The sequence below is a fragment of the Ostrea edulis genome, chromosome 1 (assembly GCF_947568905.1).
Source record: "Ostrea edulis chromosome 1, xbOstEdul1.1, whole genome shotgun sequence".
In the NCBI taxonomy this organism is placed as follows: Eukaryota; Metazoa; Mollusca; class Bivalvia; order Ostreida; family Ostreidae; genus Ostrea; species Ostrea edulis.
In genome coordinates, this window is record NC_079164.1 from 50,476,701 (window position 1) to 50,503,197 (window position 26,497).

Consider the following 26,497-nt stretch of genomic DNA (forward strand, 5'->3'; position numbering starts at 1 on the left):
CAGTGACCGAAAATAGAATGAAAATTTCAGAAAAATTTGGTTTCCGGAAGATAACTCAGAAAGTTTAAATCCGAATCAAATGACACTTTGATATATTGTTGGGTACTAGGTAAGGAAGATCCCTATTGATTTTGGAGAACAAAGGTCAAGGTCACAGTGACCGAAAATAGATTTAAAATTCCAAAAAAATTTGGTTTCCGGAGGATAAGTCGAAATTTTTTAATTTGAATCAAATGACACTTGGATATATTGTTGGATACCAGCAAAGCAAGGCCCCTATTGATTTTGGAGAATCAAAGGTCAAGGTCACAGTGACCGAAAATAGATTGAAAACTTCAGACAAATATGGTTTCTTGACAGTAACTCGAAAAGTTTAAAAATGAAATTAGTTCTTCACAATTATAAATATGCCACATCATTCCTGACTTTACAATGTATCCCATGCAACTCGGCTTATGCACCCCTGGGTGCATATATTGATTTTTCATTTAAAAATTATCGAAACTTGTTTCTTCTGTAAAATCAAAATCAAGATTCGATCGACAACGGATTTACTCCATAATGTATTATCTTAAATTGTCATTGACAAAATAAATAAAACTGGCTTAGATCCGCCAAAGCGTGTCCGCCATTGTACTCTCAATTTTGTTATTTCAGGGTAATTTATCGAAAACGAAAGTAGGTTTTTGATTAAATTTACAACATTAACTAATCAAGTAAGATTCTATTATAGCTTACGGACGTTACCTCACATATGGAACAATATTAAAGGTGCAAGCAGTAACTCTGGAGCAAGCGTTTCAGAGTTTATTGGCAAAAATTGTTAATTCATAAGTATAGACGTGTAATAAATCCCAATGGTACATGTATGAATATAGCTGCAATAATGTAGCCCTATCCAATTTTTTTTTAATTCTGACGTTTTCGGGATAGGGCTACAATTCCATAGGATCTCCGTAATGGTGCAAAATAATTTTATGAATAACCGATAATAAACTCAGTGTATTAGTCCCAAATGTTGTTTACACCAAAAGGAGTACCAACTTTGTGCTCGGGCATGTCTAATAAAGGTGTTTTTCATTAAATACAATGTACAGCATGCAAAATTCTTCGTCTGCTCCGCCATGCTTGTTATCGCGAGATCTCGTAGGTGGATCTAATGAAAAACCTAAACATTGACAATCAGCGCGAAAATGTAGTTACTCGAGCCACTTCGACAAAGAAAGGAAAATCATATTGTTGCAGAAAGAATTTACACTGCTGTTCGGTTTTGAACTTGAAATTAAATTCAAACCTTTTCAATACCGATGAAATAGCTTTCGCCTCCATACTTGTCCATTGATGTAAATACTACCTTATATGGCATATGCAAATGACTTGACAATCGGAAGTTCGTACTTCAGTACATCAAACATGGCGCACAAATATGAATCGAGAAATTGGAATTTATCGAAATTGTTGAAAACGGTAGAATAGAGCCTCACAAATCTTAAGTTGCAGGTTGTAAATTTATATATTGACTAAGAAACATTCTATATCATTTTATTTACGTAAAGAAAGTCAGGAAATGTTTAGAATGAGCGCAAATGTTGCGGGAGTGAATCACTCCCGCATTTGCACCATTACGGAGATCCTAAGGAGTTGTAGCCCTCTCCCCCCCCCCCAAAAAAAAATCAGAGAGGGCTACATTATTGCAGCTAGTATGAATACGTCATGTGATAGCAATGGACTGTCATATGCTGTGCTACTGCCAGGGGCATTCGTGTTCTACAATTTGATAATGTGATTTTATTATGATTTCCCATATTTTGTAGATCGACGATTTCAGAAGGTTATACATGTATTCCAAAGATCAGAGGCCCTCTAACGGTTGTGAAGGGCGACTACTGGACAACTTTCGGCCTGTTAAGCCACTGAACGGAAGAGTGGTACGAGCCTCTTTCCAATGACATTATATTATAGATATCGAACATTAAATATCCGTATGTAATTAACATTCCTATTTATTAAGTATTTAAGATATTTGTATTTATGCTGTCATTTGATCAGCTTTCATGAGTTGAATGCTTTACAGTACGAGATTGCTGTGACGTTGTTGGCTTTGACTTTATACAGCCTGCCTTATTTTCCACCGCGATCGCTATTACTTCCTTTGCTTTCTTATGTATACTTGTAAGAGATGGGGTATATTTGCTTATTTTCTGGTGTATTTAGGTTTACGGAAAGAAATATAATCTGGTTACAGTATGGAACACCGTCTCATTAAAGTATCATTGTTGTCAGGATTTAAACTTTTTGTGAACTTCCACAGTAGAATTTGAAAATAAATGTTCTAAGTTTTCTTATCTAAAGCTCTATCATGGTATTTTTATCAGGCAAACTTCAAACTATTTTTCATTCAAAAGATTTGTTTAATATATTCTTTGAACTTTTCCACGATTGCAACCTAAAGGCTTTCGTTGGGTAACATGATAATTATATCGAGGGCGTTGCATGTACTTGTACACAGATGTGCATGATTGAAAATATCAAAGTCGAGAAAAATGCACTCGGCTTGGACTCAGTATTAATTACTGGGCAACAAATCGTGTATTTCCATCACAGATTCGAGTACAACCCAACCATAATGGCCACAAGACATGTTACTGTTAACTTTTTGACAATGACACTGTTTACATAACAGAAAACGTTACATATGTACGTAATCTTTCTAGCGGCGGTAGTGTTTGTAAGCAAAGGTTTCAAATTGAATATTCCTGTTGTGTCAAGTGAATAAAGGAAATGCATATTTAATATGTAAAAATGTTGTAGTGTTGATATCTAGAATCATGTTATATAAACATTTATGAATTCCATGGAGTTACGTAGTCTTTTACAAATTCTGGTTGAGCAAGTCTTTTTTGTTGCTTTGGCAACACCAACAGTATTTAGTCAACTCATACGAGCTCAATAAGCCTTTCTGATCAAACGTTTATCCGTTATTGATGTTACCTTTTCACATTTTCAATATTTTCTCCAAGATCTGCTGGGTCAATTAAATAAACTGGTGTCAGTGGGTACAAGGGAATGGCCCATCCTAAGATGAGGTAATTAAGAAATACTGAAAATACATTCGGGGTATTTATTTAAAAAAATCTCAACAACAAGCAAAAATCTAAATTTTCTTATAATTACATTTGTTCAAACAATAGCCCACGGTATGGCCACATTAGGAGGTTGAACTATTTAGATAAAGTTTTCTTCAGAACCATAAAGGTACATTTGTACTATGCAAGCATCCTCCTGTAGATTAATTTTGTTCATACCATAACCCCAAAGCCACGGTGGAGTATGGAGACTTATCGTTTTTGCTCGGTTCTTATTCTGTTTTTGTTTTCAGATTGAAGGGGGTTAGGGTACATTTAGGGGGGGGGGGGGGTTAGGATCACATGGGGGTTGGGTTTAACATAGAACTCTATGGGGAAAAATTAATTACAAATTTCAACAGCTATGATAAATACAGTCCTGGGGTCTTCAGAAATGAATAGAGAATGACAGGGCTTACTAATTAGTATCAAGGTCAAGTAACCCCAGACCATGAAAACTGGTATAACTTTAAAAGCAGGAATAATAGCAACACGGGATCTTCAGATATAACAAGAGGATGACAGGATCTACAAACTAGTATCAAAGTCAAATGAATGCAGTGACCTTGACCTTTGAACATAAAACTGGTATTACTTAAGACCCAGGTCTGTTAGAGTCATGGGGTCTTCAGAAAGGATGATGTGATCTACAAATTGGGTTCAAGTGACTCCAGTGACCTTGACCTCTGACCCTGAACATACAAACTGGTATAACTTTAAAAATGGGACTAATAGAGACATGAAATCTTCAGAAATGGTAAGACGATGACAGGACCTACCAACTAGTATCAAGGTAAAGTGACTCCAGTGACCTTCACTGGTATGACTTTTAAGACCCAAATAAAATACTGTACGGTTTCTTCACGGATCACTGGATGTGGGCGGAGCTCATCTATGGTCATTGTTATTTACCTGGCCAAGAGATCTGGGTGCTGTGTATACTTTTGATACAGGAAGGGTCTTAAGGCCGTCTGCAGTGTGTCTGTGGTCATAGTGTTTGTATAATGGTTATATCCCTATGGCTAGATGACACACAGTCTACACAACCCCCTCTTTCTCTCTTTTACTCTCAGTCATCGGCTCAATGAATAATTTCTTTTATAAATATAGAGCTATCATAAATTGATAATATAAATTATTTCAGTAAGTTACAAGTTTTAGAAATTAATGGGCAAATTATTGTTTGATTTCGGATTGTGTAATTTATAATACATGTATATAGAGGGGGATTACAATTATAATATAAATGCATTGTTCAGGGGTCTTTTAAAAAACAGTTGAATTACGAGAAAATAGCAGTTGTGGACAGGTTAATGCTATCAAAACTCTAGAATACAGGGCTTCCTCAAGATCTAAAGAATGTCTGTAGGTACTGGTTGTTATTGTTATCAAAACACCTCTCTGGAGTAGCTCTAGACCACAGTTTCTGCAGATGTCACTCCACCTGAGGTCTATTGTTAAATGTTTGATTGACAGACGGCTACCAATTTGGGGGCAGATGTCACTCCACCTGAGGTCTATTGTTAAATGTTTGATTGACAGACGGCTACCAATTTGGGGGTGTTAACTTAAAGTTGGGGAGTGATAGAGACGTGGGATAATTGAAATTGGGACCTACAAACTAGGATGAAGGTCAAGTGACACAAGTTTTACTGAAGGAACAAGAGGTACTGTGAGCAATGCTCACTAAGAATACCCCCGTTTACCCCAATCTCCCAAAGGGTGTTGTTAATAGGCATAAATTACCTCTTTCCTGAGTGTAAAAATATAGTATGCCTTTGTAGAAGAAAATGGAAGATATAGTCCGAACACAAATCCATAGTATAAACCTATAATTTTGACCTTGAGATCAAAGGTCAAGGTCATAAAGAGGTCATGAATGTACATGACACATAGTCTCATGGTGATACACCCATGTCTTACGGTATGACAATGTCAAAACCCTATAATCAATTTTGACCTTGAGGTCAAAGTTCAAGGTCATATAGAGGTAATGAAGGTACCTGACACATCGTCTCATGGTGATACACTCATGTGTCAAATATGGTATGCCTATGTCAAAGAACAAAGAAGTTATGGCCCTGACACGAATCCATTGTAAAAAAAAACCCTTTAATTTTGACCTTAGGGTCAATGTCATATAGAGGTCATGAAGGTACCCGACACATTGTCTCATGGTGATCCACTTGTGTGCCAAATATGGTATGCCTATGTCAAAGAACAAAGAAGTTATGGCCCGGACACGAATCTGGAGACGGACGGACGGACAGACAGACAGAGTGATTCCTGTATACCCCCAGAACTTCGTTCGGGGGGTATAAAAAGGGGGATTTTTTGAAATATTTAAAAATCAAAGCCTACATGATCTAGATTGTTTAAATGTAGTCAAAATTGGCATGGATTTTGTCAAAGGACGAAAATAGTAGTAGTAAGGAAAAGCCCCTTTTCTACGGCCAGTACTTCGTTTGGGAGACTTTAAAATCAGTAGATTATAATCATATCTTGTCTTCTATTTAAGAAATAAATTTCGTTTTTGAAAATACCGGTACTTGAGGGAATGAACAGCGATGCTTTAGACCAGTATACTTCATGAAGCGAGTTAGCTTTGTACACATAGTTCATAATCATGCATATCAACAAGAGGCCCACAGGCCTTATCGGTCACCCGAGTATTAATTAAAAGTATCACTAGTTCCAAGGACTATGAAATCTAGAAGGAAAATAAATCCCTTTCTGAATATCTAAGCTAAATTTTGATATCCAACAACAGTATAAAACAAAATGTATTCCTAAAACTTAATTGCCCTCAATAGTGCCTATATCGATGAAAGGCATTGCATAATATAATATATTTAACATCAATACGATATGATTAATTTGTACCCGTCCTAGAGTCAAAACCCTGAGGTTGCAAAATTAGCAATATTGGTACATGCCTTTCTGCTTTTCCTACATATGCATTTAATTTTTACACTGTTTCAGCAAACTTAAAAAAGTCTTTCAATCAGTAATAATTGGGACCACGCAAAAAATATATAAGCGTCGTTAAACCGGATGCTATGGGTAGTTTGCCCATGCACAAGTGTTCGTTTCACCGTAATGGGGCTTGATGACGCAACCTTTACTTTTAGATTAGAAGTTAACAAGGTAGCATTTGACCTTACACATGGTGGAGGGAGGGGGTAAAGTTGCGCATTCATATGTACATATTTACTGGGATCGGCAATCTTTATTAAACAATTGTCAAGAGATAATTAAAAAAAAGTGATTTGTATGATTTGTGAAACCCCTCCAGATTTTAGTGTTCTCTAAAGAAAATTGACATTCAAGCTTGTGTTCTCGTTGCTGGCTTTATATCATTGGATGGAACTCAAACGTTATTATCTAGACCAGACTGATTCCCTGTTGGATTTGAACTTCATGGTCCAGAGTAAATATAAGAATGACTCTTAATTCTGAGGTTAAAGGTCTAAGGTAAAAATATTTCATATCCATTAGGCCTATTATTCATTACAGTTCTGGTAATAAAACATATACATGTATTTGAATGTTTTAAGATTTTAAGAAAAATCTTGTTTTAAAACAATTTTAAATTAACCTAGAATATTATGTTTTCGTTGGAAACGCATGCCTATGGTCCACGTATTGCAGTTCTTTTTTTAAGGACAGCACTTGTCACTATAATAATTTTGCCTACACCCTGGAACCAAAATTCTCATCAGGATCATGAATTGCGATTGATACTATATTGAAACTAAATAGATATTTAGAAAGAAAAGGTAGTCCTTTAATCCCAGGGCTAAGGGTTTTTGTATCCGGGTGGGGCCAAAATGGTCAGTTATTAAATGTTTGAACAATAGACATTTTTAACTGCTTCTTGATAACTATCATTCCAATTCTTTTCAAATTGGTATGAAGCATCTTTGGAACAAGGGGAACTTAAATTGTAAATTTCAGGATTCCTACACCCCTGGGGCTTAGCAAAAACTGCCCAAATTTGACCAATTTTCTAAAATCATCTCTAAAAACCGCACATGTTTATGAAAAACTAAATGCATAATGATGTAGGGCAGGAAGGTCTCTACCAAATTGTAGCTTTCATGATCCCCCGGGGTAGGGGCAGAACTTGGTATACAGTGTTTATGTGTAAAACACTTGAATAACACCTTCTTTAGTACTATTGATACCAAATTGAAACTAAATCGATCTTTAGAAAGAGCAGGTAGACTTTTACCAAAATTGTAAATTTGATGATCCCCAGAGTAGGGGTTCTGACCTCAGGGTGGGGCCAAACTTCGCAAATAGTATTTATGTGTAAGTCTGCTGATACTGTATAAAATCTAAATGCATACTTAGGAATAGCAGAAAAGGATGTACAGAAAATGGTGAATTTCACAACCCAGGAATTTGATTCTATAGGATGAGACCAAATTAGTCGTATCTATTGATGTTTCAATGTTAATACACTTATTACATGTATATTATGTGAAGCCTTTCATCAGTGTATGTATGCACTTTTGAGGGCAGTGAAGTTTTAAGAACACATCTTGTTTTATACTGTTGCTGAACATTAGAATTTAGCTTAGATATTCAGAACAGAAAATCTATTCTAGATTTCATAGCCCTTGGGAGTGGTGAGATACTTTTTAACTAGTACTCAGGTGACCGATAAGGCATGTAGGCCTCTTGTTCTTATAGACACGTACGGTTGTATAGAAGATGACTTTTGAAAATTGGTCAATTTTTGGCGGTTTTCATCCTGCCACGGGGTGCAGGAGTCCTGGAATTTACTATCTACGTCTTCATACTAAATTTGAAAAGAATTGTAATAGGAGTTGTCAAGAAGAAGTTAAAAATGTTCAGTTGTTAACACATTTAATCACTGACCAAATATTTTGGCTCCACCCTGATACCAAAAACCCCTATCCCTTGGATCATGAAATTTACAAGTTTGGTAAAGGACTAACTGCTCGTTCAAAATATCCATTTAGTTTTAATTTAGTATCAGTAGCATTAAAGAAGATGTTATTTGTTTTTACACATAAATACTACATACCAAGTTATACCCCGCCATGGAGTTGGAACCTCTACCCCGGGAATCATGAAAATTACAATTTTGATAGAGGTCGTCCTGCTCTACATCATTATGCTTTTAAGTTGTTTTTCTTTTTTGCACATTTGCGGTTGTAGAGAAGAAAAGAAGAATTTTGAAAATTGGTCAATTGTTGGCAATATCTGCCCCGCTGCTAAAGCCCCAGGAATGCAGTAATTCTGAAATTTACATTTATGTCCCCCTTGTCCCAAAGTTGCTTCATACCAAATTTGAAAAGAATTGGTATGAAGTTGAAATAAAAAACATGCTAGAGTTCCTCATTGACAATATCTTCGTGGTCTTTGGTGATCAGGTCTTCCAACAGTCTGTTAGAATTCCCATGGGCACGAATTGTGCTCCTTTGTTAGCTGAACTGTTTCTATATTCATATGTAGCAGAATTTATTCAAGAACTTTTACGCGAGAAGAAAAAATCTCTCGCTGTGGCCTTCAATTCAATATTTAGATATATCGATGACGTTTTGTCTATTAAGAATAACAGCTTTCATTCATATGTCGATTTGATATATCCCTGTGAGCTCGAAATAAAGGACACCACAGAGTCATCCACTTCTGCTTCATACTTAGATATTTTATTGACAGTAGACATTAACGGCAAACTGACAACTCAACTGTATGACAACGCTTCTCCATCGTCAACTTCCCATATTTATGTAGCAATATTCCATTATCACCTGCATATGGTGTTTATATATCTCAACTGATTCGATATGTAAGAGCTTATTCTGCGTATAGTCAGTTTTTAAATCGAGGTAAGCTACTGACAAACAAGTTGATGGTAAAGGGGTTTCAACAGTCTCGATTGAAGTCAGCATTTCGGAAATTCTATGGTCGTTATAACGATCTAGTTCGTCAATACAACCTCGCATTGGGTCAAATGCTGTCTGACGTGTTTCATACCGATTGTTAAGCCGTTCTTGGCACACTGATTTTGACTGCGGATAACTCCGTTTACCTGATCAGGATATAGGGCTCACGGCGGGTGTGACCGGTCAACAGGGGATGCTTACTCCTCCTAGGCACCTGATCCCACCTCTGGTGTGTCAAGGGGTCCGTGTTTGCCCAACTATCTATTTTGTATTGCTTATAGGAGTTATGAGATTGATCACTGTTCGTTATCTTCACCTTGCATAGTTATCAAGAAGTTAAAAATGTGGAATAGTTAACCGACGACGGATGTAGACCAAATGAAATATTTTTTATATTTACATTCTACTTTCATTTCTGTCAGAAATTCCACCCGTTAAAATAGACATACTACTTGTATATTTATAAACATTCGTAGGCGCGTTGATCGCATTCATGTGGAAGTGGTTATCATTGAATGTCGAAGGCAAACACTATATCGGAATATATGATAACTTCTTCAAGAATTGTCGCAACAAGAACCACAAGGGTACATTTTGTCAAATCAATATACAAGTACCTTCATGTAGTGTACATTCAATTTGTTTTTACATAACACAAGGGGCAAGAGAATAGTAACAATGGGAATTTATTGAACAAGTATGAATCAGGTGAGTGTTATCTACTACGAGCCTCTTGCTTTAATCAGTATTTCCTATAGAAACTGGACATGTGTATACATGTACTTTATTTAAAAGAAAATGTATCTCCTTTTAAGAACATTTTCAAAAACCTCAATTTTTAATCATAAAAAATGGCGCGCGACATTTCATCCAATAGAAACTTAACGAATCTCGGCGACAGAAATAAAAAATGTTATAGTTACATCGTCTGGCGCCTGAGATAAAACGTGATTTTTGAAACCTACGAGAATAAGGAAAAATTGTAATTTACGACCCACATCAATATGTATCTTTCAAGGTTAATCGGATATTTATGTTCTCAGCTATTATTGTTTTGTCTAGAGACGTGGTAAATATGCAGTAAGCTCCTCAATGACCTTAAATTCACTTGAGGACATTCTTTCAAAAGAAAAAAATATCAATATAAGTTGAATAACCCTATATTACTGTGACGATTGTTTTTACGAAATACGTATGGATTTGAATTCCTTAGAATTATAACCCCTGGGCGAGGATGGGACTACACGATGATCGAAAGACACTCATTACAACGTGATGGGCATGCAAATGGAACGTTACACGCGCGTTAATTGGCGATTTGTTTTTGTACATTGCCACTACGTTGTAAATGCAATCAATTGAAAATAACATTTAATTTTAACTTTTATCGCGGATTCAATACCCGTAGGTTGATCATTGTCAGTGTTATAGAGTGAGGCTAGACTACCCGTCATCCCCATACTCCGAAATCTGCCTCCAGTCTTCCCGTAGGAGACGTTCTATTATGAAGCCAGACATGCCACTGGGAAGTTTCACACTGAGCCAGACGTCCTTGGGAAAGACTCGCTTTACAAAAAGATATTGACCCGTTAGGAAGTAGAGATTTTAAGAAATCTTATCAATGAAAGGTGATCTTACAGATTTTATGAGCTATGGTTCATAATGCTAGATTCGAGATTGGATTTTAAATAATTTCACAGATCGTTTACGTCTTTTCCGCCTTATCCATATCAATGATGGTGTTGTATACGCTTTCCATTTCCTCTTTCAACCCCAACAATTATCAACAACAAAACTTACGAAAGTCTGGAATTTAAAAACGTTTGTGGAACTTTCCAAACTACATGTACTTATTTGTTTTATCCGTGTTGTCCGTGAAGTATACTGCAGTGATGGCGACATTTTCCGGGAAGCATTATGGGTAATCCCCATCATTTTTTTTCAGCTGAAGAGCAAATCACGTGACTCATATGTGTAATACTTGGAGCGAGCTATCTTAATATGCTGACGGTACTACCGTTTGAGCGAGCGCAGCTGCATACAAATTTTGTAGTGCTTTCTTTATGCTTTGATCAGCAAATTAAACAATATATCTGTTTACCAAATACACAGTACATGAATGGGATTAGGGAGCAGAAACAGCATACTTTAGTTCTCTCCCAGGGTTGTATATTTTAAAAATCATATAAATAAGTTGCTGTGTGACTTACTTTAACTTAACTCGCCGCAACAAACTTAGTGTAGCAGGGGCCCTACTGGGCAATCTGCACTTTAAATCTTCACCATCGTCGTCGTACTTAACCTTTGAACCGCCGCGGTGGTCTAGAGGTAGAGCGTTCGCCCCGCATGCGGAAGGTCGGGGTTCGAATCCCGACCGCGACAGACCTAAGTCTTTAAAACAGGTAGTGGCAGTTCCATCGCCACACACTCGGCATCAGGTGTGAATGTTACGGGCCGTCGGAGATGACCTTAAAAATGGATTTCCCGTGTCACAGTAGATGTGGCACGCTATTTTTAAAAGAACCCTCACTGGTTAATGGCTAAGCGCTGAGCATCGGCCTAAATTTGAAGCCCATCACCGGTCTTGGTGACGTCTCCATACTAATGAAAAATTCTCAAGAGAGACGTTAAACAAAATACAATCAATGCTTAACCTTTGACGGCTTGTTCTGAACTGTACTACTCTCAATCTTTCCAAGTCTTGTCACAAGCCTTTCAAGTTTGTAAAACTGTGTTAACAGCACTGTCTGTGGGCATAAAATGCATTTCAATGTATTGAAAAGTATAAATAAAGCGATAAATTCAACACTATTATATATATATATATATATATATATATATATATATGCGCGGATCCAGATTTTTTAACACCCCCCCCCCCTCCCAACCTATCCCCCTGTAGCAATAACATGTTTCAGAACAATGTTTATAACATTGTACAGTATACTAGTTTTAACACAATCATGACATATTTCAGCATTCGCATATAATTATTTAATAAATTGCCATATATTTGAGCCCCACCCCCTCTTTTGTTGTAAGGGTACATTGAGATTTATTCACAAGCCTAGTTTCAGTCGTGAATAGTAAATGGTATGGTTGGTTATCAGGGGGTGCATTACTGGGCGTGCCAACGAATTGAAACTGGTAAATAGAATTGAGCAGTTCTTATTTTTCGACGCCGAAAAAAGATTTACTTTTATTATTTGTTCCATAAAAAGAACTCCTAATTTAGATCCACCACTATCACAATTCGTACTGTGATGTACGTCAAAACGTAGACATGACGTCACACATCGTCTTACACTGCCTTTCTTCCACATTGCACTTCGTTTAAAACATTAGGCTTATTGGTATACTGCATTTTGGAGCTAGGATACCAGAGGATAGGGAGGATTATCCACGTAACTTCACAATCTTAGTCCAAGATGTGACTTTGCGAGATCTCCGCCAGTTTTTGACGAGGGACTTCTGGGATTGGTGACAAAAATGTTCTTGTCAAAGGCATTCTTCAACCAGAGTTCCGTATATTTCAGTATATTATTTTTCATGATAAGTTTTAAAATACTTATGCATTAGTATGAAGTATATGAAACGGTGGATTCTGTGGATGATTTCCCGCTCTCTCTCTCTCTCTCTAATTTTTGCTTCCCTTGTTGATGATGAACCTTTTATTTTGCAAAATGCTGACCTCATAACATTATTGCATACAATATTTTCCGTTCCGTTTTGTTTTCCGTTCCGCGTTTTAGCAATACCTCACTGTTACGGCCCTGAGCCCATAGATATCAATTTTTAGTACTTCACCTACTGCAGGTGACATCTCAGTATAGGTAATACTGAAATACTCTGGAAGGGGCGACGTCAAACAAAGAAATTCCAACGGTATCCTAAAAAATTGACGATAACTTTTAACCAATGTTACATAGGTGTCACATATAAAGGGACATGGACACGATATGAGCTGAAAATTTTCAAATTTTACTTTTTGATTTTTAATGTTTAGAAAGCTTAAATAAGGTATTACTAATGATCAGCAAAAATTTGAATGTCAGTAGTCAAGATTCATGGAAGATACAGAGGTCACACATCCTTGTTATGTAAACACGGCTCGTGCCATGTTTTTGATTACATAGGTTAAATAAACTAGTAAAAGTTTCGTTTAAAGCAGGTTTTTGTATTTGCAAATAATATCATCACAACGACCACAACATTTGCGAAATGGTGACATTAAACAAGACAAATGAAACCTTTGTAATATCATCTTAAAAACCAATCATACGCAGAACATGCTCTTGCGTATCGATTCAGTTAGGAGATGCAAACATCACATGCAGATGGTAATGGAATATTCCTAAGTAAACAAGGCAAAGGAGAGACCCTCTCTTCCCGTTTGTCATAAAGTGGATTTGTTTGTTTGCCGTCAAAACGTCCGTATTCAGTAAAACATCCAAAATATGAACCACAAGTGAAAGATTCTGCGATATCTTTTATGTCGAGTTCATTGGGATATACCGCATTGGGTTATGAATGAAAATGAATATAACGTTAATACATGTAGATAAAACTTTAATACATGTAGATAAAACTTTGTCGAAATATCTAAATGTCGAATTTAAGGCCATAGCAAGAGATTTCTTATTCTCGTGTATAAGTTTTTGAATGAATTCTGCCACATAATACAAAAACAGGTCAGCTAGTAAAGGAGCACAATTTATGTCCACGATGTTTCAACAGACTACTTGTACAAATATATTGTTAATATGGAACTCCAGTATCTTTTAATATCAACTTCAGAGTATTTGTGCCTAGAATCAGAATGAATTCTAGTAAAGTCATTCCTTAGATGACTGATCACAAGATATCAATATTTCCGGGTTTCACTGTTATTGAGGAAGCAACTCTTTATGATGTCAAAACACCAAGTGTATAATTTTAAGCTTGCGTAACGCGCCCTTTGGTGAGAGGATCAGGTTCTGTCCTCATTACTTAGATCACAAATGTAATAATTCATGATTTTTTATTCATAAATCGCGATTGTATATACACATACTTTGCAACCTGTCACCCAAACTTTTTTTCATTTATGTAAGTGATTTTGAAATCGAATTTTTAACACAAGGGAGAATCTCTGTACAAATGCAAGATTAAATCTGTTTGTCGTAATGTATGCAGATGACATGATTATTTTTTTCCGAAAGTGCATGCTGATACCTTGTATACTTATACTACAAAATGGGATCTTTCAGTGAATGTAAAAATACAAAAATAGTTATTTTCAAAAGTTGAGGTAGAATTAGCGGTCATGAAGGTTGGCAATTAATGGAGAGGCTTTAGAAATTGTTGACAAATTCACATACCTGGGAGCGTTCGCTTCGTTACCGGGAAGTCGTGAGTTCGAGTCCCGCTCGTGCCATGGCCGCGTCAAACCTAAGACGTTAACATAGGTGGTGATTGCTCCTTCGGCATTCAGAGGCGAGAATAAACGTGTCTTTCGGATGGATATGACCTTAAAACGGAGGTCCCGTGTCACGGCAGGTGTCGGTACGATAAAGAACCCTTACTGCTGCAGCCCTGAACGTTAAGCATGGGTCCTTAATATACTCAATATGAGTGAAAAATTCTCGACGGGACGTAAAAAAAAAATCAAAACACATACCCGAGTGTTTCAATAAATGAAAGGTAAAGATAACGAACAGTGATCAATCTCATAACTCCTACAAGCAATACAAAATAGATAGTTGGGCAAACACGGACCCCTGGACACACCAGAGGTGGGATCAGGTGCCTAGGAGGAGTAAGCATCCCCTGTCGACCGGTCACACCCGCCGTGAGCCCTATATCCTGTTCAGGTAAACGGAGTTATCCGCAGTCAAAATCAGTGTGCCAAGAACAGCTTAACAATCGGTATGAAACACGTCAAGCATTTGACCCAATGATAGGTTGTATTAACGAACTGATCGTTATAACGACCATAGAATTTGCGAAATGCTGACTTCAATCGAGACTGTTGAAACCCCTGTACCATTGCAAAATTACACAAGCAAGGTTTTATATGATAATGAAAAAAAAAGAAGAAATTAACGTTTGTAAAAGAAACTGAACATTGCAAAATGAAATCCTTAGAACATGGTCAGATAAAGTCATGAAGCAGTCCGTGACGGTGTTGAGAATTTACCGTTACTAACGTGATTTTCGACGCCGAATTATCACGTTATTCAATGCCAGGGATCATGCCAAATTCATAGTCTTAAAAAGTGGGTCATATGGTACATGTAGCATTAATTCATTAAAGAAATTTCGTTTCGCCATGCCCAACCTTTTAAATATATCTCGCTAATAGTATCCCTTTTTGAGAGAATGACCCACTTCCGAAACTGTTTCAGGTTTACGGGTACGGGCTTTCACTTTAGACTCTGCCATTCAATATCCTACTTAAAATATAATGTGTCTCATGAATTATACATATGCCATATTGAAATTACACTTGTCAATATTCAGAGTAAATCCTCTCACACAAACGATGAAGAAATGCATCTCTCCTATTGCGTTCTTTGGTTGTCTTCGCACGAACTACATAACAACATCAAAAATATTCCAGACTCCTTCAAAATTCCATCTAGCGTCTGCTGTATAATTTCTGGTGCGCAATGAATATTCAACATCAAATGTTTGTACCGGTACATTCCCTTATGAGTCATCAATGTGGATATTTAATGTGAACTATATATAGAATCCAAATCGAGTTGGTGATATGCTAACTTTATGGTAAGTTTTGAGAACGATGTACTTTTGTTGAAATTCTGGAAGACTTCTATAGTAGGTAAAGAATATCGCTCCCTCATGACAGCTTGGTTAGCCTTCCTCATATCCACGCACACTCGAATGCTATATTCTGAAGCACGACAATTGGAGAAACCCGTGGACTCGGTACTTCAACCTTCTCAATGATGTTGAACTAATTCATCCAGCATTTTCTCAAGAAGATGGGAGGTGCTTCTTCTATGACTAAGAGGTTACATCGCAGGATTTATATCAAGTTGATCGGATTTTTGAGGCGATGGTCCATCAGTTTTCCAATACAAGTAAAGCACGACGGAAGTTTTCACAAGAACTGTATTCTTCGATCGCGCGAGGGGCCTCCGTGGCCGAGTGGTAAGAGCATCGCGCTCAAAATTACACGAATTCTCACCTATGCATAGGCGTAGCTTGGGTTCGAATATTACCGAGGCTATCGACATTTTAACAACGTAAAAGGTGTTGTTGTTTTTTTTTACCGAGGCAGCTGCCTCGGTTGCCTCAATGTAAACTACGTCACTGCTCTGGTCGGCGCGGGTTCAAATCCCCTCGCACCGGAAAGTTTCCCAGTTTACTTGCGGACGGTCAGTCGTCTCTTCCCAGGTACATTGTATCCGAGTTTCACACCTGAATCCTTCCCAAGTATACATGGAGCATCTTCCTGAATAGCAAAAAAAAACAAACCCTCAGTGTTCATTTCTTTTGTAATGTCCAGCTTAAGCAGCCTTGAAAACGTCCTACCACTGTAAGTCGTTTGCTTCCACAAGCAATACCAGAGGTGGGATCAGGTGCCTAGGAGGAGTAAGCATCTCCTGTCGATCGGTCACACCCACCGTGAGCCCTATATCTTGATCATGTGGACACCAGCCTTTCCTGTCGCTTTCTTAAATCTTTAATCTGGACCGAAACATTGTAATACACTGTAAATAGTTCCAACTTTAAATAATGATCACTTACTAGAATTTTCCACTCACATGGAGACGTCACCGTTGTCAGTGAAGAGCAGCAAAATTTAGGCCTATGCATGCCACTTACGACCTTTGAGCACGGATGGATATTTCTGGTGTCACACTTGCTGTGTCCCGGGACCTCAGTTTTTTGCTGTCTCGTCCAAGGGACCGCCCCATTGAATTGCTTCTTACGACAAGCAAGGGGTACTGAGGTCCTATTCTAACCTGGATCCCCATGGGAATACAATTAAGGTACATAATTTGATAACATGTAGTTTACATTAACTAGGTAAGAATATCAATGGTTACGCTGAATTAGTGTGATATTTCGAAATAACAAGAAATGCAGTAAGAACAATGTATCATTGAATTTGTAAATGTATTATTTACGTAGCAATATTCCATTATCACCTACATACGGTGTTTATTTCTCTCAACTGATTCGATACACAAGAGCTTGTTCTCCTTGTGGTCAGTATTTTAATCGAAGCAGGCTACTGAGAAACAAGTTGATGGTGCAGGGGTTCCAACAGTCTCGTTTAAAGTCAGCATTTCGCAATTTCTATGGTCGTTATAACGATATAGTTTGCCAATAGAACCTATCATTGGGTCAAATGCTGTCTGACGTGTTTCATACCGAGTATTAGACCGTTCTTCGCACACTGATTTTCACTACGAATAACCCCGTTTACCTGATCATGATAGAGGGCTCACGGCGGAAGTGACCAGTCGACAGGGGATGCTTACTCCTAGGCACCTGATCCCACCTCTGGTGTGTCCAGGGTTCCGTGTTTGCCCAACTATCTACTTTGTATTGCTTATAGGAGTTATGAGATTTATCACTGTTCGTTATCTTCACCTTTCAGTTGCTATTTACAAAAAATAAACATTTTTACATTTAAGATTATTTCGCGGAATATTGACGCATTTTTAAGTTACTTCTAAAAATTGTCGATTTTTGTCGTCATTTTCATCGAAAATGTCGAATTTCAATTTTCTGTCTCTGACTAGCCTATACACATGTCCATAAAAGTACCATGCTGATTCAATGCGAGGATTTTCCAAAAGGGCATTGATCAGCTCACTATTGTGTTGAGTAACATCGTCACTCAGGTTTGACTTTTTCATATCCGATCCAGAAGATACTGGAGTTCCAAATTGACAATTTTCTACATTGACTGGCCAATTGTTTTATTGTAAAGCTGCATTTTCCATTGTTATTGTTGTATGTAGACAACGAGAAGATCACTGGATCAGGACTTTCCATATGGATGCAATGATAATGTATAAGATGTGGGAAATTTGACTAGTCCACAAGGAAATAACGTGAATGTGATGGGACTCTTTCCCAATAGCCAAAGACGGAAACGCAGTCATGGACATCGTTCATATAAAAGACCAAGTATAAATGATGTCACGTTTGATTCACTTTTGCCTTACGTCAACAGAGGTCCACATCATATTCGTACAAAACTTTACTCTGTTCCATTGAGAGTTTTATACACGTTATTTGACGAAGCTATGGCTAGTCTATACTTGGATTTTTCAACAACTGAACTCTATGATTATGGATGTTGCCCATCAGAGGCTCTTTAAACCAGCACGGGTCATGGATGATAATCCTTCCAAATCATGCCGCCAGTTCCTTAAGCTCCAATTTACAAACAAAGGAATAGATACCGTCAACATAAGCAACATTCTTCGTTATAAAAGGGTTCAGTCGTGTATTCCAACTTATTTCAAGTTCAAGTCTACACCCTGTATTTCTTAAAGCTATACTTCTACTATTGCATCCAAACTTTTTAATTATCAACAAACTTTGCAGTGCCTAGATATAGACAATCTTATACGTAATCCACCAACGTGTTCTTCATCTTCTTTCAACTATAGTCCAGCTGGACATGTCATTACTGGTGATGTTGATATAGTTGAAAATGGGGACCTCAAATCACTTATTCTTAAAGGTCCTAAACACAGAGAACCTCGGTCTTTTAATTGGCGATAGAACTTCATCTCTAATATGAATTCTGTCGAAGATTATACCAGACGATGGGCTAAATATGAAAAAGAAGAACTTGATACATTGTCAGAATGGGTTAAAAGCATAAGAGGAATATTAAAATCCCGCATTAGACATATGAAAACAAAAGTATGTACCATCTATCCTTCTCTGTTTAGTAAACCAGAAGTGATAAAAGAATTAGATAGGTTACATGAGGAATATGTTTTGGTTCCAGCTGACAAAGCTAGTAACAACATTGTCTTTGTTTGTAAGGCTCATTATTACAACTGTATTTTCAACGAACTTGGCATTAATTCCACTTTTGGTAATCGTACTTATACTCCAACTGCCCTTTCAAAAGATGAAGTTCTTCAAAACCATGCTTCAGTTTTAATATCCCAGTCAATGGGTCGAATGAATATGAGTTACCGTGCCTATACTGGATTCCTAAACTACATAAAAACCCTTACAAAGATATTACATATATTGCTGGAACCAGTAAGAGCTCTACCAAGCCCCTATCTTTGCTCCTCACGAAAATATTAACAGCTGTGAAGGAGAAACTTCAAACTTACTGTGCGACTACATATGCCAGAAGTGGTGTTAATCAAATGTGAATTCTACAAAATTCTAAACAACTTTTAGTAAACTTGAAATCGCAGAATTTTCCCCAAATCAATAACATTAAAACCTATTACTTTTCAACACTATACACGACCATTCCTCACGATACATTAAAGACTCGACTTTTTGACATCATAAACAGTTGCTTCTTCAACAAAAATGAAAAACGGAAATATTCATATCTATTAATCAGTCATTCAAAAACTTTGTTAAACACCACTCTGATTCCACGAACAAGTACTCTGAAGTTGAAATAAAAAATATGCTACAGTTCCTCATTGATAATATCTTCGTGGTATTTGGTGATCGGGTCTTCCAACAGTCTGTTACAATCCCCGAGGGCACGAATTGTGCTCCTTTGTTAGCTGACCTGTTTCTATATTCATATGAAGCAGAATTTATTCAAAAACTTCTACGTGAGAAGAAAAAATCTCTCGCTGTGGCCATCAATTCGACATTTCGATATATCGATGACGTTTTGTCTATTAACAATAATAACTTTCATTCATATGTCGATTTGATATAGCCCTGTGAGCTCGAAATAAAGGACATCACAGAGTCGTCCACTTCTGCTTCATACTTAGATATTTTATTGAAAGTACACATTAACGGCAAACTGACAACTCAACTGTATAACAAACGGGATGATTTCAGCTTCTCCATCGTCAACTTCCCATATTTATGTAGCAATATTCCATTATCACCTGCATATGGTGTTTATATATCTCAATTGATTCGATATGCAAGAGCTTGTCCTGCGTATAGTCAGTTTTTAAATCGAGGTAAGCTACTAACAAACAAGTTGATTGTGCAGGGGTTTCTCGCAAATTATATGGTCGTTATAACGATCTAGTTCGTCAATACAACCTATTATTGGGTCAAATGCTGTCTGATGTGTTTCATACCGATTGTTAAGCCGTTCTTGGCACACTGATTTTGACTGCGGATAACTTCGTTTACCTGAACAGGATATAGGGCTCACAGCGGGTGTGACCGGTCGACAGGGGATGCTTACTCCTCCTAGGCACCTGATCCCACCTCTGGTGTGTCCAGGGATCCGTGTTTGCCCAACTATCTATTTTGTATTGTTTGTAGGAGTTATGAGATTGATCCCTGTTCGTTATCTTCACCTTTTATATATTTAAGGAATGACTTTAATTCTGGGGCAAGTTATACGAGTATAACCTGGTTTGGGTCAGTTTACGCTTTATAATCCGCGAAGTTAGCACGAGGACGGAGCTGTATCAAAGGATCCTAATTTTGGACATTTGATCCTCCTATATAATTATTGAACGCGGGAAATATAACGCCATTGATGTAAACAGTACATTGTGACGTCATATTCAGCGTCGTTATTTAGCGAATTTACAAACATAGCGTTTGAACCACAACAACAAACATGGCTTTAATCGTGGAGCGATTATATATGATTAAAGAAAATAAGATTTACATGCTTTTACGGATTTTATGTAACATCTCAAAACGACGTGAACTAGGATAGACGAGATTCAAAATGGAGAAATACATGTACATGTCCACGCGCTAATATTCGAATCGACGCCATTGGTACCGAAATTTTGAAGTTCCATAGGTATGGTTTAATTTTTCATTATTTCCCTATATTTTCCTTTCAAACATGTATATATGTGTTACCTATAGGGAGAGCTGGGCCGCAAGAGGGCTTCGCCCTCTATTATTCGACCATACATACAGAGAAAGATGTTTTACAAAAGCGATTTGCGTACAAGTAGGCCTAGACGCTAATATATTGACAACGAGAAAACAACATGTGTATCAAACCGAAGTATCTTATTGTGCACGTTGACTTTCTATTCCATAGAAGGCTGAAAACAGTGCTGCGATGTACATTTAGAGAGAGAGAGAGAGAGAGAGAGAGAGAGAGAGAGAGAGATAGTTCCGACACCTGGTTGTCAAGGGCGTGTGCCCCCATACCAAACCAGGTTATACAAAAATAACTTGCGTTCCTCAATTGGAATTTGACCAATCACAGACAAGGATACAATAAGAATTAAATTGTATTTCATTATATATATATATATATATATATATAGATAGATAGATAGATAGATATATAGATATATATAATAATGAAATACTGATATGCAGTGTATTTAATTTATTCATGTCTTATTTGTGTTAATGCTTTTCAGATTTTGGTGATAAATCCATTGAGATCCTATCCAGCTATTTTACTAGGAGATTCACAGACTGTGATAATCAATCCATGATCAATGAGTGGCACATGATGAAATCACTTTTGTACACAAGGTATGTAAACATATATTAAGCAAGGGCATTTAAAATCAATTTTAAGTTTCATTAAAATTTTATGCATATATACTGCTACTAGTTTCATTCATATTCTTAACAGATATGGTGAAGACTTACAGGATCGGACATGGAGCACGATACATAAAGCCACAGAAGACCAGGGAGTGTCATCAGTGCTGAGTTTGATGGATCTGATCTTGTCTCTACCACCAATATCCGTATTCGATGAGAGGTCCTTTTCTCATATGAAACTTATCAAGGATGGTATACAAGTATTCATTTTTGATATTTCAATTTACCAAATATTATGTGTATCAGGTTATAATAAATAATCATATTTTCATACTTCAGCATATATACTTTAATTTCTAGATAGAAGAACAAGGCTGTCCACAGCTTCATTGAGTGATATCATGGTTGTAAAAGCAGAGTCTCCAGCTGTTGAAACTTTTGACCCTTCAACAGCTATATCAGAATGGCTGGTAAAATATCTTTTAATTGTACCAAAGTTTTTTTTAAAAACTTTATATAGATAAAAACACTTCCTTCATTTTACACATTCAATCCATAATATAAAATTTAATAAACCTCACCTGTCTCATTTCAGTTTACCCCATCGGGCAGGTCAAGGAGACCTAACCAGAGAAAGTGGAGGTCTAAACAGAATGTGGAAGGACAGGAGGAGACTCACGTAGGACAAGAAGAGACAATGGTTGAGCAGGGGGGATGCAATAGATCTGACAGAGAAAACTGATAGAGATCAGGGAGAAACCATGGTATTGCAGGAGAATGAGGATACAGGGAGAGAACTGGGGGCTGAGAGGAGGGATGAAAGAGAGGAAGTAGAGAGTGATGATGATGAAGGAGAAATGAGTGATGAGAGTGACAGTGAACAGGTTTATGAGGAGAATAGCAAAAATTTGCATGATATTTTATGGAGATAGAAAGAGAGTATGATTTCTGACTACAATAAAAGTAAATAGCAATGCTTTAAATTTGTGTTATCTTTATTCAATGTTGCGGTCTATGCCAATTTGATGAGGTCTATCTCATCTTGTTTTGGCATAGACCAGTTGTCTATACCAAGTTTTTAACCAATTTCGAACACTGTTACTTTTCCGGGTAGAAACCTTGTGTTCAGATCTCTCAAGAAATTCCCTGATGCTTTCCTGGACGTTTATATTTAATATCGAGTTTTTCTTTGTCTTTCGAGTAAAGACTAGATTGTTTCAAAATACCTCATTTGTTCGAAGCCTCTTATAAGAAATGCGCTTTGTTATATTCAATCCCCTAAGTTTGTAGTTTCTAATTAATTTTCCACAAACTATTCTTGAAATAAGTTCCATCTTTCTTTCAATTCTCGCATTTTTCATTTTCTCTTTAATTTCTTTCCTGACAACAATATGAAAGAGCAATCGCCGTCTTCTTTGCTTGGAACAATATGACCTTTCAGAGTTCTATTTAATTCAGACCGAGGTGGATTTGAAACATTTTTCTTCAGTCTCTCGTAGCACTTTCTGTACTATCTGCATATCTGTCACCTTTTAAATTCAATCGCGTCTTTAACTTTGATTAATGTCATATTTTTAGGATTACTATTTTCTAAAACGAATTCAAAACTGCACAAATGTTGCTGTAATGGTATTGGACGTAAAGTACGTGGAAAAAATTGATAAATTTCAACATTTAAAGAGAATTCCTACAGTCGAAATATAGTGAATCTCGAGGTTTAAATCATGTAGTTATTTTTAAACCATCCAAAGAAAAATATAATGAAAATAAAAAAATGAAAAGTCTGCATGAGTATAAATTACCGTTACGGAGATTTTTAATAGTAGTGAATTTTTATTGGGTGACAATTCAGTTAAACACTTTGTTTTCCATGTAGATAGAACACAAATGCAATATTGAAATTTTATTCTATAGTACTTTTAGTAAACTTGAAATCGCAAACCTTTTCTTAAATCAACAACATCAAAACGTATAACTTTTCAACACTTTATACGACCATTCCTCACGATAAATTAAAGACTAGACTTTTTGACATCATAGACAAAAATGGAAAACGCAAATATTCATATCTAGTGATCAGTTATCGAATTTTTTTGTTAAACACCACTTTGATTCCACGCACAAGTACTCTAAAGTTGAAATAAAAAATATGCTGGAGTTCCTCATTGACAATATCTTCGTGGTCTTCCAGCAGTCTGTTAGAATTCTCATGAGCACGGATTGTGTTCCTTTGTTAGCTGACCTGGGTTTTTTAAATATTCATATGAAGCAGAATTTATTTTTTAAAAAACTTCTACTTGAGAAAAAAATATTTTGCTGTGGCCTTCAATTCGAAATTAAGATATACATGTATCGACGACATTATATCTAATAATAATAATTTTCATTCATATGTGGATTCGTTATATCCCAGTGTACTCGAAATAAAAGACACTACAGAGTCGTCCACATCTGCTTCATACTTAGATATTTTATTGAAAGTAGATACTAACGGCAAACTAACAACTCAACTTTATGACAAATGGGATGATTTCAGCTTCTCCATAGTCAACTTCCCATATCTATGTAGCAATATTTCATTATCATCTGCATATGGTGTTTATATTTCTCAACTGATTCGATACGCAAGAGCTTGTTCTGCGTATGGTCAGTATTCAAAACAAGGCAGGCTACTGACAAACAAGTTGATGGTGCAGGGGTGTCAACAGTCTCGTTTAAAATCAGCATTTCGCAAATTCTATGGTCGTTATAACGATCTAGTTTGCCTATACAACTTATCATTGGGTCAAATTCTGTCTGGTGTGTTTCATACCGATTGTTAGACTGTTCTTGGCACGCTGATTTTGACTACGAATAACTCCGTTTACCTGATCAAGATATAGGGCTCACGGCGGGTGTGACCGGTCGACAGGGGATGCTTACTCCTCCTAGGCAACTGATACCACCTCTGGTGTGTCCAGGGGTCCGTATTTGCCCAACTCTCTATTTTGTATAGCTTATAGGAGTTATGAGATTGATCACTGTTATATTCACCTTTCATTAATTACAACACAATATATTTTAGGTGTTGGATTTGAATTTATACAGATTAATAAACTCCAGACAAGAGTTCCCCTTTTTTGAGAGAACAGCCCAAGTATGAAATTTGATACATGTGGTGAACTTCAGTGGACGTTTCATTCAAAACCTTGCTACTACTGAGGAAAGGAAGTTAACTCGAAGTACTGTTTTATTTCAATGAGGACCAGAACAAGCTCAAACCAGCGTATTAGGATATTTCGATCCTGCTGCAAGAACCCAGTGGGATCCCGTTGGAATAGGTCCTCAATAACCCCTGCATGTCATAAGAGGCGACTAAATGGAGCGGTCCTTCGGATAAGACCGCAAAAACCGAGGCCCCATGTCACAGTAGGTGTGACAAGATTAATAGAATCCTTCATTAGTGCGAGTGTGAAATAGGGAAATCCACCGAGCGGAAAAGATTCGCATTCTAGGACGAGGTTTTGCCGAGTTCTAGACAGTGAATCTTATTCCAGAGGTGGAATTTCCCTATCCCAGACGAGTATACGAGTATATGATGAAGGATTATTTTCTCACATTTTACCCACAATTTAGAACATAAATTCAAGAGCTTCTAGAAAAATTTTAATGATCAAAATCCTCATTTGAACTATTAAGACAGCCAGAAAGAGCATACCGAAAATGGTTTACACTATCAGTGTAAACAAAAATATCAAGATTGTCCACCAGAAAGCTATATCAAATTGCAATATTTAAAGAAAACAATTCAAAACATTTTCCTTCACTGTGTAACGTAAATAATAGGAAGTAGGACGTCACAAACAAATGACGTTGTATCAGTTTAATAGAACGAGATTATTTGTCACTTTAAAATGAAAGGTGACGATAACGAACAGTGATCAACAGTGATCAATCTCATAACTCCTATAAGCAATACAAAATAGATAGTTGGGCAAATACGGACCCCTGGACACACCAGAGGTAGGATGAAATGGCCAAGTTGTTACGATTGAGAATCCTTCATTAGTACGAGTGTGGGATAGGAAATTCCACCGAGGGGACAATATTCGCAGTCTAGGACGAGGCTTTGCCGAGACAGCAAATCTTGTTCCAGAGGTGGAATTTCCCTATCCCATAAGAGTAAATAATGAAGGATTATTTTTCCCACATTTTACTCAGTTTATGCATAAATTCAAGAGATTCGAGAAAATATCCTCATTTGAACTTCAATGCAAAAACTAATTAGACAACCAGATAGAGCATACCCGAAAATGGTTTACACTAAGTGTAAACTAAAAACACTCAAGTTGTCTCCCAGAAAGCAATACCAAACATTTTACTTCTCCGTGTAACGTAAATCATAGAAAATATATGACGTCACAATCAAATGACGTCGCAACAAAGTGAGACAGAAAAATCTCAGTCTAACATGGCTAAAGTCAATCTAATTAAAATCAGATCCTAGAATACGCTCACAATCGCTACAATAGGATCTGACATAACCCCATAGAAGGTCACGTCCGCATGACCTTTGGCTTGGAATATTCATGAGAACTATCAGCCAGTCAGATTGCGCCATACAATGATGGCTATTTAGGCGGTTCGTGGCAATTCGTAAATAAATTGCCGTAATCTCTCTCCCACGAAGTTTATTCCACACTGTAAAATTGTATATTCTCACATAACGAATAACTTTCGCAATAATGCTTAATGCAAGGTGAAGATAACGAACAGTGATCAATCTCATAACTC

General features: G+C 36.9%; 2 protein-coding genes across 5 annotated transcripts in view; both read left to right on the top strand.

Annotated features, from left to right (window-relative positions):
- The window catches only part of LOC125651265 (carbonic anhydrase-related protein-like), a 28,904-nt gene extending 26,049 nt beyond the window's left edge, over positions 1–2,855 (top strand). For all 4 annotated transcript variants that reach the window (XM_056153309.1, XM_048879856.2, XM_048879849.2 and 1 more), the window contains one exon: positions 1,815–2,855. In XM_056153309.1, the coding sequence (XP_056009284.1) occupies positions 1,815–1,949 (135 nt within the window). In that variant the 3' untranslated portion in view covers positions 1,950–2,855. The remainder of the gene's footprint in view (positions 1–1,814) is intronic.
- An 18,687-nt stretch (positions 2,856–21,542) lies between these two features.
- On the top strand, positions 21,543–22,550 carry LOC125651296 (uncharacterized). The gene is made up of 4 exons (XM_048879870.2): positions 21,543–21,709; positions 21,813–21,976; positions 22,085–22,194; positions 22,320–22,550. Exons 1-4 carry the CDS (start codon positions 21,666–21,668, stop codon positions 22,464–22,466), a joined length of 465 nt encoding a protein of 154 aa, XP_048735827.2. The 5' UTR covers positions 21,543–21,665; the 3' UTR covers positions 22,467–22,550.
- The last annotated feature ends 3,947 nt before the right edge of the window (positions 22,551–26,497 follow it).

Bases quoted from the DNA above. Each gene is read 5' to 3' on its own strand.
- LOC125651296 (XM_048879870.2), top strand. From the start codon at position 21,666: ATGATCAATGAGTGGCACATGATGAAATCACTTTTGTACACAAG. The intron at 21,710-21,812 runs GTATGTAAACAT...TATTCTTAACAG, and splicing joins AAATCACTTTTGTACACAAG to ATATGGTGAAGACTTACAGG. The intron at 22,195-22,319 runs GTAAAATATCTT...GTCTCATTTCAG, and splicing joins CAGCTATATCAGAATGGCTG to TTTACCCCATCGGGCAGGTC.